The sequence below is a fragment of the Phoca vitulina genome, unplaced genomic scaffold, assembly GCF_004348235.1.
Source record: "Phoca vitulina isolate PV1807 unplaced genomic scaffold, GSC_HSeal_1.0 scaffold3, whole genome shotgun sequence".
NCBI classification, from domain to species: domain Eukaryota; kingdom Metazoa; phylum Chordata; class Mammalia; order Carnivora; family Phocidae; genus Phoca; species Phoca vitulina.
Genome location: NW_022589706.1, coordinates 71,418,834 through 71,433,710, shown reverse-complemented (window position 1 = coordinate 71,433,710; position 14,877 = coordinate 71,418,834). Strand labels below are relative to the sequence as shown.

Here is a 14,877-nt window from a genome sequence, read left to right as displayed (position 1 = left end):
AGAGAAGAGCTCTCTCTTCTAGTTTCAGAGATTTGTTAGACCCTGAGTAAAATTGTCACCAATAGGTTTCTTCTAAACCAAACAATGTAATCGTAGCGTGCAAATTTATTCATACTACAATTTGGGTGTGCAAAGAAAATGTAGCTTTTCTCCATAACTTAATTGATCTTCCTCAGGAGGACTGGGCCTGCTGAGAAGTGGGAACAAAACTAAAATTAGCTCAATATGATTTAAAATTTAATCTGATCTAATAATTTAACATGTCTCTAGCTTTAGCTCAAGAATTACTCAATCCTTCTAATTCCTCCCCTTTTCCTTGCTTTTTTCCAAGATAGCATCAGAATTTATAAAGGACGACATTATACCCGCTACGTTGGAGTTGGGGGGCTTCAAGGGAGGCTTGTGGGGAGGGAGCTGCGGGCTTCTTGCTGGTCCTTGGATGGCTCTGGCCGCTCTCCTTTTATGTGTGATGGGTTCAGCCCTTAGATACTGATCGGTGACTATTGCTGAAGTGGGCAGAGGCTTTAAGTCCGCTAACGTTGGCTAATGTCTTTCTCAGCTCCCTTAGGGCTTGTGGACTCCTCTCTGCTGGCCTGTGGGGCACTGTACACCTTTCTCAGCTTCTGCCATTTTCTTCATCCGGCCCCTGACTATTCCTGAGCCTTCAGGTACTACTGTGATGTCACCTTGTCACTCACTGCGGAGGGCTCCAAAAGTGGTCCATGTGCTCCAACTCAGCATTCACACCACGTGGGAGCCAGAGAGGCCTGGGAATAAAGATTGAGCCCTTGCTTTTTCCTGACTGTGTAGCTCTGGCTTCTCACCGTCAGAGGTCTTCTCTGCTGGTACAGAGCCTGGTGTGCCCACAGAATGCCCCTCAGAGACCTTAATGGCAAGGGAAGTATCATGGCCTCTACCCTGGGTGTGCATTCCAGTCTCACTAACGCCCCTTCACCTGCCCATCTCCCACCCCCTGCCCCTGATGGAAACCTCTGGCCAGAAAGAGGCACAGCTTTCCTTTTCTCTCCTGGATATCCCTCTTACACCCAGGGCCTTCAAACTTCTTGGTCTCTCATAGTGGAAGGGAGTTTTAGCTACGTAATGACAGATACTCTATGGTCTGAGACTTCCAGGCAGTTCCTCAATCTGGAAGTCCTGGGGCAGCTTGACACTAGAGATTGGCGAGGATGAAAAACATCATTTTAATATCTCAAAAACATTTATCTGATCTGTTACAAGCTTATGAGTTATATGTAACCCAAATTAAAAAGATATTTAGGATAGAGTCCAGTTACTTATTAATGTGTAACATCACTTAACACTGAGAAGGAAATTAGGGAATAACTGAAAAAAAAAAAAGTATTTTTGACACACTGAGTGGATCTATTTTGGCCCAGAATACCCACATTATTAAATTCATTTGCTGGGTTCTCACAAAAATTTCCTCTCCATGGTTACTGAGAAAGAATTAATAATCGCATGCAGACAATTTTCAGAAAAATGTCAGCTCAGTAGGTTGTTCATTCATTCATCGTTTCTTTCATTCCGGGCTTGGGAAATGTAGGTAAACTTGGATTGAGGCAAAAGCACTTATCAAAGGTTCAGCTTTAGCATTCAATTAAGTGCAGTGGCGCTCTGACTGGCATATCTGATATTGATACTTCAACATCAGAGTTTAGAAACAAATTCTATCAACTTGCTGTGAATCAGGCATCGCAGCTTTTCTTTTCTCAAGCAAAATGTCTTAATGATCGGTTATTAGCATTAGATACAACAACTATTTATTGATAACATGTAATTCCTCAGTAATACCAAATAACCCACGATAGACTAGTAGAAGCTATTTCCTTTGTTGAAATTGGACTTTTACCTAATTCTTCCATCTAGGTGAGCCAGATGCCCATTATTTCAGTACAGTCCACTAAGATTACCTAAACATTTCAAACAAGTTTATGAACACCATTTGTTAGGCTGGAGGTTAACGAGCATTTTTGTCAAGGGCCTGATAGTTACTATTTCAAACTTTACAGAATGGAAGGTCTCTGTTGCAGCCGGTCAACTGTGCTTTTGTGGTTACAAAGACAGGTCTGAGCCACACTTGGCCTGCTGGTTATCGTTGCCGGCCTCCGGTAGAACCACACCGCCACTAACTCTAGGAGGTCAACAAGTTTCCGTTTCGCTGACAAAGATATTGAAGTTCAGAGGGCTTAAATGACTTGGCCAAAGGTACATCATTAGAAAGCATCGGAGTCTGTTTGAAACCAGAGATTTTGACTCTTATCTCAGTGCTTTTGACCGTGTATTAATAACATATAATAATAAAAATGTAGTAATGACTATTATTAATGTGTGTGCCTTTAAATGAGTACAGTGATCAGGTGTTGATTTTGTATTTGACCACACTGGGAACGAATTTGAGGTACACGGCGTATATTAACAATGGCAGTATAATCGTTCAAGTGAGTTTTGGGTTTCCTTGGTTTTCTGATTATCCTGGAATGTACCTACACCCTGAAACTGGGATCACCCATGTGCCAAAAGAGTGATTGCCCCAATTATTTGAGATCAGGTAGTATTTGTCCTCTGAGGTCTGTATTTGCTGAATCATTTTCTAGGCGATGGAAGCTTTATCTTGAAATCAGAGGGCTATGAACAAACATTATATACTAAGAGAAATTTCAGGCAGTGACTACAATTTACTGAGAATAGGTAAGACAATCGACTGAAGCAGAAAAGGTGGGTTTCTTTTATTATTTTTTTTTTAAAGATTTATTTATTTATTTGAGAGAGAGAGCGAACAGAGAGCGTGCAAGAGAGCACGAGTGAGGGTGAGGGGCAGGGTTCCTGATGCAGGGCTCCATCTCAGGACCCTGAGATCATGACCTGAGCCAAAATCAAGAGACAGACACTTAACCGAATGAGCCACTCAGATGCCCCCGTGGGGTTTCTTTTAATCAAAAGATATAAAAATGGTTTTTAATCATGTGTGACTAGAAGTACTATAAACTAATGAGAAGTTTGTTAGGGTTGGTAAAAAAATTACTATGGACGATTTATGAGAATGACAGCATGTTGGTACTGGAAGGGGTCTGGGAGATGAGATCATATTTGACTCCTGCCTAGTGAGGTGAAGGGACCTGCCCCACTCCCACTACAGGGCAGAATCAACAGAACTGGACTTAATTATACATTTAGTTATTGTTCAAAGACTGTCATATGTCATAGACCTGCATAAAAATGAGAAGTTTCCTGTATTGCTTCAAACCTGATATCTCACTTTCAAATTTAAAAAAGATAATTCAGTAACACCTTTAACTGGTCAGATCTGCTTTTTCTTATTAAGAAAACAGTGTCCATTTCCTTATGTAGTAAGTAATGTCTTCCTAAGGCATCCATTTTTCTGTGTATGGGAAATAAACTGTACACTTTCTCCAGACAATCTATTTCCCAAAGGAATAGCAATAGTAAATGCATGTGTAATGCCACAGAGTTTACAAAGCACTTATCAAATCACTGCATATCATTTGATTTACTTCTTAAAATAACCTTGTGAGGGAGGAATTATATTGATTGATTGACTGATTGATTGATGGCACCGCTCCTCCCCCACTCCTTACTCCTGTAAAAGGCTTTAAGAAGGCTGATGTTATTAAATTCTCATTTTAAAGCTGGGGAGATTGAGGCTAAGGGGTGAAGAAAATTTCCCAAGGCCGCAAGGCTGGTAATCGATCCAGCCAGCTCTCAAACCAAGGTCTTCTGGCTCCTGCACTTTTTTTTTTTCCTTGAATACACTGTGAAGTTCTTTATTATTCCCTAAAAAACCCGCTATAAATGGACGCTGCCTCTTCAGTTCCTGCTGCTTTATTAACTGAGGATTTGACTACTCAAGTTCCTTGGCTAACACATATTCCATTGTATCCATTTACAAACATTACACTTTGTGTAACACATCCTGATGTCTCCAGAGAGCCACATGAATATCGCATGAGTTCATTAATCTCTGTGCGATTAGAATAAACGTCAGATGAATTCATTATCATGAGGCACTCAGGGGGCTTTGCCAATGTTATCAAAACAAGGCAGCGTGTTCAAAACAAGGAAGTGGTGTTTTGAAACCTTATCCTTACTCAACGTAAGTCAACACACTGTGAAGTTTTGATCTATGTGATGCAAACTTCCATAGTTATCCCAGTGAAATTTTTCCTTAGTTTAAACAGTAGCCCATAAAAGGTAGGTATTTATTAAATAACACTTAACTATTTTGAAAAATGTGCAACACTTAAAACAATTTTTAGGTTCAGATATTGATGAGATTTTTGTTGGCTCTAAGAAGCATCTGACTTTATAGACATGTCATTCTTTGCTGATGAACCTGAAACCTGGTTTATGGTGCCCATTCAGATCGATCCTTCGAGGTTAGAGTCAGCCCCTTCCATCACAGGTCTTGTGATGCCTAAGGGGGCAAAATCAGCCTCGTTTACAGAGAAGCAATTGCTTGAAAAATCAAATTAGCGACATGATGGATCTCAAGACTTTGGTGACTAGTGAACTTTAATTATTATATATTTTATGTGTTTATGCTGGCAGTAAAAGTCAAGCACTCATTATAAAAATGGCAGACATGATCTTTCATAAAATGAGTGCTGGGCGGCAAATGAATAGATAATCAGGATAATGAAAGCAGGCCAGAAAGATGCTGGAGAGCTGAAAAGGCCCCGATGATGACTCCCACTGAGATGGAGGGCATAATTGCAATTGGAAAGAGAACACTTTTGGTGATCTTTTAAAATGTCAGCTTCATCCTTAAGCTCACTGTGATATTTGGGTTATAGGGTAAAGGGGAAAAATTCTTTCCTTCTGCAGTGAGAAACTGGCAGTGACCATCTCTGCTTACAGTCGCTCTTCAGGCAATACAAAATCTTCTTATGCAGACCGTTCAAATACACGTTTATGAAAGAGGGTCATAAAGTCAAACTTATTTTGCTTAGCGTGTTATACACATTTTATGAATATTTTAATATCTTTGAGTCTGACAACTAAGCCTTAAAATAAGTGGGATCTTGAAGTGTGTGCTATGTGTAAATGGATAAAGATTGTAATAAGGATCTTTGGCACAGCATTAGGAGAGAAAAGTTTACGGAGAAGGAAACTTTTGAATGAACAAATATTCTCAGGAACATCTGCATAAACACTGAACTTTTTATAAGTCGACTAACAGTTTAGTCGACTTATAAAGGAATTCATTATTCTAAGAGCTGTTATAGTAGTATGTACTCTATGATGAGAATTCTTTTATGATGCAAACATCTCCTGGCTTGGAGGATATGTACCGATACATGTTTTTAAAAAAACCTCGGGGTGTATTTGTACTCAAGATGGTGGACAAATTCAGTATAATTAATTAAAATTCTCAGCCAAGAGTTAGATCATTGATAATACTAACAGTACAACCTTAGGAAAATAATTTTGCTATGCTTTACCCATATTTTCATAGATGGACAGTCTAAAGTACTTTAAAAAAATTATATTCTAACTTTTCAGGTGTATTGTATTATATTTAGTATTATTCTGACTCTGCTGGAAGTGTTTCCAATTTTTTAATAAAGAATGTTAAGACAGTAACATCACATAAACTTTCCTTCAAGTGACTCAACCCATACAAAAACAGAAATGTCTGTTCATTTCAGATATTTTAAAAGGTGAATTCAACTTTCTAACTTCTTTCCATTATGAATCTGAACACACTATAATGTTTCTATAAATGAGGGAAAAAAACAAAACAAAACCCAAACTGTCACTTGGACGGATTATCTGTAATCGCGTTCCTGTGTGATCCCACCGCAATGTGATTATATGTCCTGGAAGGGGCTGGGCAATGAAAGGCACCCTGCAAAAGGGTCACCCAACCTTGGATTTGGAACAATGGACAGTTTAGGAACAGCATCGTGGAGTGCGTGTTGTTACAGCTGCCTCGTAATGAAACTTACCCGGCCGGAAGCTTGATTTTGGACTTGTAGCCTCAGAACTGTGAGAACTAAAGGTCTGTTGTGTAGGCCCCCAGGCTGTGGTACTGTGTGAGGGCAGCCCGCACAGACTCACACACACGGATTGTGAAACGTACAGCACCCCGGCAAGTGTCAGGATTTGGGTATGGCTGTCATTTGCGAGTGGCTTTCCTGTCCAGCACTTTTCCTGGAATTTCTCTTCTGACCCCCTTCTTTCTCCCTCTGGATCGTGTTTGGGATAGAACTGGTCTGAGACTGAGAACCCGTAGAATTTATGTTTCTTCTCCTCCTTCTCAGTAGTTAGGATGTTTTTAAAAACTAGGATACATACAAATATAAAATCTTCCTTTTTAAGATACCACTTTATAATTTGCAAGGCATTTTATTGTCATTGTCATACTTTTGTTACAGTCCACAAATTAAACAAATAATCCTCTACTTTATCATTTACTTTAATAAGCCAAGTCTTCATTTATAAACTTCATTAATTTAACTCCAGTGATGTGAAATTTCTATATCTGGGATGTTACAGTCATATTAAAAAAACATTTGCTAATAAAAACTAATTATGCAAACGAGAATGTGGGAGAGATATTTAAGCTACTTAAGAAATGAAATTGTTTTCAAGTACTTCACCTATGACAACCTGATATGATAAACTACTGAAAGTAAACTGATAACAAGTCATTATTTATCACAAAATCTCTAAAACCTTTATTTTGAATGCTGATAGTTAGCTTTACTTTCATTGGTTAGAGCCAATCTTCATTAAAAGTGTAATATTGTCAGATGTGTAGCATTGGTTTTTAGGCTAATATCAAACACCCACACTTGGGGCATTTGATAATCAGTAAGAACATACATTTTAAATAGAATATCTGGATTCCGTAAGTAGTTAAAAGAGTGAGTCTCACTTGGAATAGAAACACTGGCTGTCTTTTTTTTTTTTTTTTTTAATGAGGCAGCAAACTGAGGTACTCTAACATAAATGGTTATTTATAAAAAAAATTACATAATGTGGTATAAAGTAGCAGCGAGACTTCTCTAACTTCATGTAGAAAAGATAATTGATGTGTTACTGCTGTATTTCACAATTTAGTTTTCCCACGCATGGGAGATATGCTGGGAATTAGTCTATTCCATCTTCTTAATGAGACTTATCTATTACCTCAGATAATATATCTATTTTCTTCAACCAGCAGGACTAACTGCTTACTGGAGTGAAGTTTTCGGCAATTATTAGAAAGAAAATTTACCAACAGATAGAAAGGGAATAGTCTATCTTCCTACGTATCTGTGTGTCGAGATAAGATGAAATGACATGGATGTGCTGTTATGAGGGGGATGCTGACTCGCATAGTTCCTGTGCAAACGCGTGCGAGCCGCTTACAATTTCCCCACGATGATAGCAAGAGCTATATGCACGGCAGTGTTTACTTACTTGATGATAGTATGGGAGGCTTCAATAACTCAGAGAAGAGGCTCAATAAAAATGGAGTGTCATTCAGTCCTGATAACGATTGTCAGAGGGACTGCATGGCTAGTTTCTTTATTCAGAAATAGGTCTGATGTTACCATATGTGGGTACGTACAAAATGGAGGCATTTGCAAAGCCTGCTGCTTCTCTACTTTCCCCCAAACTTGACATAATCAGCCTTTCACGTCTGTTCCCAATCTTGGTGAATTAGAAATAAAAGCAACCTAGCTAAGTGGGGGATCCGAAATACTTCTAAGAGCCTTGATGAATAATTGTGGGACTGCAATCTACCCATGTTTGGATAGCCAGTTATATTTTTCAGTAACCACATTGCTCAAAATATTGGCAAATTGTGAAGAATCTTTACCTTGTATATGGCGGTAAACAACAGTGGTTACTGGGCTCTACTGGTTTCTAGATGAGTAAAGAAGATAAAACCCTCTGATAAAAGAAGTGTCACTGCAGTAGGCCGGGGTCGCTCTCCGCATCCGGGTCAGCTGCTGCCGCTGCAGCCCTAGCTTGGGGACTGGGCCCCGGTCTCCACTGCGGTCCGAGGGGAGCGGGCTCCTCTCGGTGCTACCTCCTGCGCCCTGGCCGCCAGCCCCACGTCGCCGGCCTGGAGGGCGAAGAAGACCAGGGAGCCAAGGCTTCCTCCGGGGACACTGGCTCTCTGGATTATCAGGAGTTTGTGGCTGGTATTGAATCTAAGCTGAGGATGGAAGGTGTGGAACTTAAGGAAGAATGGCAAGATGAAGATTTTCCAGTACCTTTACCAGAGGATGATAGTATGGAAGCAGATACGCTAGCCGTAACTGGACCAGAGAGCCAGCCTGAAGTTAATGGAAATAAAGTAAGAACGAAACTCACGGCTCCAGGCATTAGCCTGGCCCTGGATCCTAGCGATGGCTCTGTGCTGTCAGATGATTTGGATGAAAGTGGGGAGATTGACTTAGATGGCTTAGACACGCCATCAGAAAACAGTAATGAATTTGAGTGGGAAGATGATCTTCCAAAACCCAAAACTACTGAAATTATTAGGAAAGGCTCAATTACTGAATAAACAGCAGCAGAGGAAAAAGAAGATGGACGAAGCTGGCGTATGTTCAGAATTGGAGAACAGGACCACAGGGTCGATATGAAGGCAATTGAACCCTATAAAAAAGTTATCAGCCGTGGAGGATATTATGCAGATGGATTAAATGCCATTGTTGTGTTTGCTGTCTGTTTTATGCCTGAAAGTGGTCAACCCAACTATAGATACCTGATGGACAATCTCTTTAAGTATGTTATTGGCACTTTGGAGCTGTTAGTAGCAGAAAACTACATGATAGTTTATTTAAATGGTGCTACAACTCAAAGAAAAATGCCCAGTCTGGGATGGCTCAGGAAATGCTACCAGCAAATTGATAGAAGGTTACGGAAAAACCTAAAATCACTAATTATTGTACATCCCTCATGGTTTATCAGAACGCTTCTAGCTGTCACAAGATCCTTTATTAGCTCAAAATTCAGCCAAAAAATTAGATACATCTTTAATTTGGCAGAACTAACAGAACTTGTCCCCATGGAATATGTTGGCATACCAGAATGCATAAAACAAGTTGATCAAGAGCTTAACGGAAAACAAGATGAACCGAAAAGTGAACAGTAAGTTTGGCGTCTAGTCCGAACAAGACTGAAGAATGTGCTGATGAAGCAGTGCTCTTTTTTGCATTTATAATGCATTTATTGGCCCTGATTTTTATGTAACCTGTTACAAAATTGACTTGACTCTTCCTTAATGGACTTTTGTATAAGAGACTGTTCACCGCTGTATTGGTTTGCAAATCTCTTGAATTTAGCTCTTTATTAGCTGATTATATTGTAATCATTTTATATTTTATATTGCTAAATAGCAGAGAACCACACTTTATATAAAGCAGTTTTTGCATTTGTTTGTTGAATGATGCATCATCTTCAGTAAACTATTTATATGCCTAAATGGTAAAGGAAAGAGATAATATATATTTTTATGTTTCTGAGCAATATTTTTTAATGTATACCTGTCTTGTGGAAGAATATGCAGGTAAATAAGACCATGATTTGTAAAGTGCATGTTCGAATTTTTGTTTTTGTAAATGGTTAGATACATCTCCTGGGTAACTTAGGAAACAGAGTTGCTCATAAGGTGAGGGACAGTTAAACTGGTTCTCATGAATACCCAAAGGTCATGTACGTAATCTAAGTACATTAATACTATCCTAAGCTTTTTTTTCTCATTTAATACTGTTTCTTAATTCAGAAGCGCAAATGCAAATGTATTGCACACTTTCTCCTTTTTAAACTTTAAAGACAAGTCAAAAAGCCATTTTTAGAACTAGAGAATTTAAGAGGCTAAGAAATGGGGTTTGTATATATGTATATACGGGACATTTTATCTTCTGGCCAGAAGTCAGAACTTTATAAAAATTTTAGGTCTGTTCACTAATGTGAAATAAGCTGTGTGTCCAGGGTATCACTCTCCAGAATTTGTGAGTGCAGTGTAGTATTCAGATAATGTGATGAGTTATTCACTGTCCCTATTTTTCTGTAGAAAATAGGGGCTGCTTTTTTAACTGCTCTCAATGTGGGCACTTCACCAAAATACTTCTGTATCAGTTACTTAAACTTGATAGGAGGTAGGTAGGTGTTTGACCTAATCAGATTTGTGTATATTCACATTTTCTGTTGAATCATGTTGACAGTACTGTAAATTAAGTTATTTTGTAAGTCTTAGAGCATGATTACATTATGCCGTTTGGGACGACATTTGATATAAGCATATAAACTTCTTGTTTGATTTGGTAAGTACCTTGACTCTACACTGAAATACATTGTACTGAGGTGCCCAAACAGAACTTAATTACCCACAAAATCATCTTAAACAACAGATTGGTCTGATACTGTGTCATATGCTTGTGTGACTCATACACATGTGGAAAAATTAGTGTCCTCCAAGTTTGAGGATACTACCACACCCCAGCCCTTCCTATAAGGTAAGTTACAAAAGAATGTCCTAGAATAGCAAAATTGAAGCTGATGAGAGCTAAGCTTTTAGGATTTATTCCATCCCAGACTGAACACACATGTGGCTTTTATAAACATTGCCATTTTTCATATAAAGTTTCTGTTAAAAAAGAGAATTTTCCTTTACTTTTTGTCCTCCTCAGTTATAAACTTGGCATGCTAACCTAAGTCCAATTATGGGAGATGCTGGAGGATTCCCAGGATGAGATGTTCCTCAGCAGCCTTCTGACTTAACTTGGATCCAGCAGCCGTGGGCAGATCCTAAACTAATGTCATTATAGCAAATAAAGCCAAAACCGTTATTGCTTGCTCAAACCTTAGATACAGTTTGTTTTGAAAAAGCAAACTAACAATAACAACTTAGGCATTCCTTCTGAATTTACCATATGAGAATTACGAATAAAGGATCATTGAATTTAATTGTGATTGGAGTCTATATTTATAGAGCTCTTTAAGTAGTCTTTCATCTGTAAGTCTTTATCCCGTTCAAAATTTGCTGAACTTTTTAAATAGGTGGTTTTCCTCCACATAAAGTACACAGTTCTTCAGGTTCGACAGTTTATTGTGTTTATTCACTTTTGCTTTTGCAAGCATTGTTCCTAACTATAGATACAACTTGTTGCAAAAGTGATGCATTTTCCTAAATATTTTTTTAAAGCACAGGTAACCTTTAATCTATTAGAACATTAAAATTCAGAAGGAACAGTGTTAACACTTGGGATATAACGAGAGTGATGTGCTGTGAATCATTGGATTAAACGACACCTGCTCTAACCTACACCTTAATGGAATCTGGTATAGGGACATGCCCCATAATAAATGTTTCATAACTATAAGGCTTAAGATTATAACTAATAGGTTAGAGGAAAAGCACTTAGGAAGTTTGTTATTTGTAATTTGTCACTATGTGACATTTCCCTCATATCATTCAATTTTAATTTTCCATTGCTGATTGAAAGTACATAAAATTGTATTATTTTATCTTTCTGCTGGGGTCATGGATCTAACTTAACTGGTTTAATTAAAAAAAAAAAAAGAAGTATCACTGACATAAAAACTCAAGCTTTATAGAGCACTTCAAGTGATGGCATTCAATATACAATACATAGGCACAGTACCACAGCAACAAGGGTAATGTGAGAAATAGATGCACTTTGTACCAAGAGTAACATTACCTGGGTTAGCTTACTTTCTAGGAGAAGAGACCATATTCTATGAGACTATAGTGAAATGATATTCCTGTAGTTGTAATGAAAAAAAAAAAAAGAGACTTATGCTCTTATCCAGTTTTTGCAGTGAGGCATGACCTGCAACATGAATCAGAGGAAATTAAAATAGAAGGAGTGCTTCTAGATTCTTTGTTACATTAAGTACCAAGTTATTTCTCAGTGAGTCTCCATGATGGTCCACAGAGCTCTGGAGATCCCCCAGGATCTTTCATATATAAGGATTGGTCTAAGATGCATGAACAAGATAAGCTGGTATTGGGGTGAACATCTCTGGTGGAGTGTGCAAGAAAGAGGAGAGAGAGTGTTATTGCTTAATGTCACTGATCATAGCCTGAGACCACTGAAGAGAATTCCTAAGTTTCTGAATTTTAAAAATTTTTTAACATTTGGATTCCATTCTCCTTCAGTTCTGGGCACTGGTTGCCTGGAGCCATGCAGATGGGAAGTATGGCAAACAGTGTCCATGGAGATCATATGTAATAATTGATGACAGGGCCCATTAAGTCCTAGCACCCCCTTCCCCCACCCCTGAGAATCAATGGCAACTATTCAGTTTCTCTTCCATCATCGTCTCCTACCCTGTGTTAGTCTTATCACTTTCACTTACGATAAATCAGGATACGATCCATATAGAAAACTGAGGATACAAAGGGTCAAAAGTTACAAACCCAATATACTAGGTGTTTTAGAGAGCAAAAAATAGATGAAATGAATTCTACTCACAAAACTATTTGCAAGTATGCAGGTGGATGGAAGGCACAATAAAATGTGATCAAAGAGAAGTCAAAGAATGACAGTGAGGGACAGATAAGGGTTTAGGACATGTGAAGGAGGGGAAATAGTTTAAGGATTGAGGTTTTTGGAAGAGGAGAGTGTAGCAGTTAAGAATATGAATATAGAGTTAGACTAACTTGGGTGGAATCCTTGTTTCCTTACTTCCTGAGAATGTACTGGCAAAGTAACATGATCCCTCTGAGCTTCATTTTTTTCTAATCCGTGAAATGAAATAATACCGATCTTAAACTTATAATCATTATAAAGACTAACATGGTGCGTCCATGATGACAGAGTAGAGTCTATTTGCTTATTGGGTTCCAATTTCTCTTTTTGGAACTGAATACTGACAGAGACAATGGTTAAGTCCAAACCCACAGTGTTGTCTAAGGTCAAATGTCCAGTCTGATGGTTTAGCCAATAGAATAGAGTGTTGGAGTGTGAAGTTTTGAGATTGTGGGTGAGGAAGCAGGCAGCTGTGAAAAGCCTAGGAAAACAGCATGAAGCTTTTAGGAGGTCAAGCCAGGGGCCAGAAGCCTTATGAAGACAGAAGGACAGCCTCAATTTCAGTGCTATCATTTACTATCTTCTTAACCATGACCTCTCACTGACCTGGGTTTAATTTGAGGGACAGAATACAATGTAGGGTGTGAGGACACGACATTTCAATAGTGCTAGCTCCTTCTCCAGATTTCTTGTCACGTTGAGACTGAGGAGGCCACTGAAGGACCTGTCACTGTACAGCAAATTCACAGCTGCCCAAGAAGCAACTCAGTCAATCACTGTCCTTCCCATGAAGGCTGCAATCAATAATGCCACAGGAGCATTTCCCCCCAAGAACCAGTAACTGCCTGGAACTGTGGGAGACCCATTACAACCCTGAGAATGTGATGTGGAAAAATGAGACGAATAAAATAGTTTACTCACCAAAAAGAAAAATACAAGAAAAGCAACACCACCATACGTTTAATTATGAAACCTTGCTCTCACCCTAGGGGAGTTCATGGATTCAGCAGCTAGCCACAGATCAACCGAGAGCACAATGGGTAGATTTGTTGTTATTTATGAGAATCTGACTCCTAGACGTTTCATGAGATCACATTTTAAATTTTGCACTGGCCAGAAGAAACAAGGTTGTCAGGTAATCCTCAGAATTTACATTACTTTTGTTGTGAATAATATTAAAAAATCTACCTTTATCGATAGTACTGGGGCATTTTCATTTCTATGAGCTTTGAGGACTGGAGAATGATCCTAACTCAGGTATAAACTGGACTTGGAAATTCCAGTAAGGAATATTGATTGCAGCATAATGGACCCTCGGTTTAATTCACCTCTAGTTCAGCCCTGTAACACATCACCATAGCAACTCTCCCAATATTCTCTACATTTCCCAAACCCTGAATTGCACTTCCACCTGCCTCATTCTTAGCAGAGGATCTTATTTCCTACTTTACTGAGAAGATTAAGCCACTGGGTAGAAACTCCCTTATGTTTTTGAAATGGCATCACTCTCTCTTCTATCCTAGTTCTTAGAAAAACTGTGCCTACTCCTGATCAAAATTAGCTTTTAACAGAAAGCCTTTATCCCCAACTATAACTATTCTAGAGGTTCTCCACTTGAATGATCATTTGCATTTCCTTGGCTATAGACCAGAGATTCTGATTTACTAGTTCAGAATCCTCGCCCCAGGGGATTCTCATTATCAAGCTGGTTTGGTGAAACCACAGATTTGTCTGTCTTTGAACTCTCTCCAGAAGTTCACTTATAATTTTCTAATGACTGTTTTGTTCCTTCACCCAAGCGATCTGTTTGACCTCTCCCAAAGGATTATGAGCTCCTTAGGTCAGGGAATGGTGTCGGGGACCTTTGTGTGCTGTGCAGTACTTACCATCGTAGTTTGCACATAGGGTGACGGGGTGAAAGGCAGAGCTCAGGAAGGGAGACTAATACGTGCTCCCCAGGGGGCAGTAGGCAGCAACAGCGCCTGATAATTCCTCACAGTTCTTGAGACCTATCTATCTCTTCACCAGCATAATTCACTTTATGGCAATTAACTTATGTAATTCTCAAAACCACCCTATGACTTTGCTGATTTTATCTCCATTCTTATGTATTTAGAAACCCAGGAACAGGGAAGTGAATTCGTTTGTGTAAGGTCATAGGGCCAAAGAGTATTGTTTTTTGGTTTGTTTTAGTTTTGGCAGGGAGAGGGAGAACAAAAAGCCTGTACAAAGAGAGCATTGCAGAGGTTCATTAAAGAAAGTTACCTAGTTCTGTAGGTAGCGGGGGGCGGGGGGGGGGGGGTCGCTTTGGCAAAAGTGATCAAAGAAAGTGCTATAAAGG

General features: G+C 39.0%; 2 protein-coding genes across 4 annotated transcripts in view; one reads left to right on the top strand and one right to left on the bottom strand.

The window, feature by feature from the left end:
* The window catches only part of GRID2 (glutamate ionotropic receptor delta type subunit 2), a 1,428,484-nt gene that overhangs the window by 44,726 nt on the left and 1,368,881 nt on the right, over nt 1-14,877 (bottom strand). The gene's annotated exons all lie outside the window — the stretch shown is intronic.
* On the top strand, nt 7,890-9,726 carry LOC116630154 (BCL2/adenovirus E1B 19 kDa protein-interacting protein 2-like). Its single transcript, XM_032400838.1, is given in 1 exon segment — nt 7,890-9,726. A coding segment is annotated over 1 exon segment (936 nt). The 5' UTR covers nt 7,890-8,197; the 3' UTR covers nt 9,134-9,726.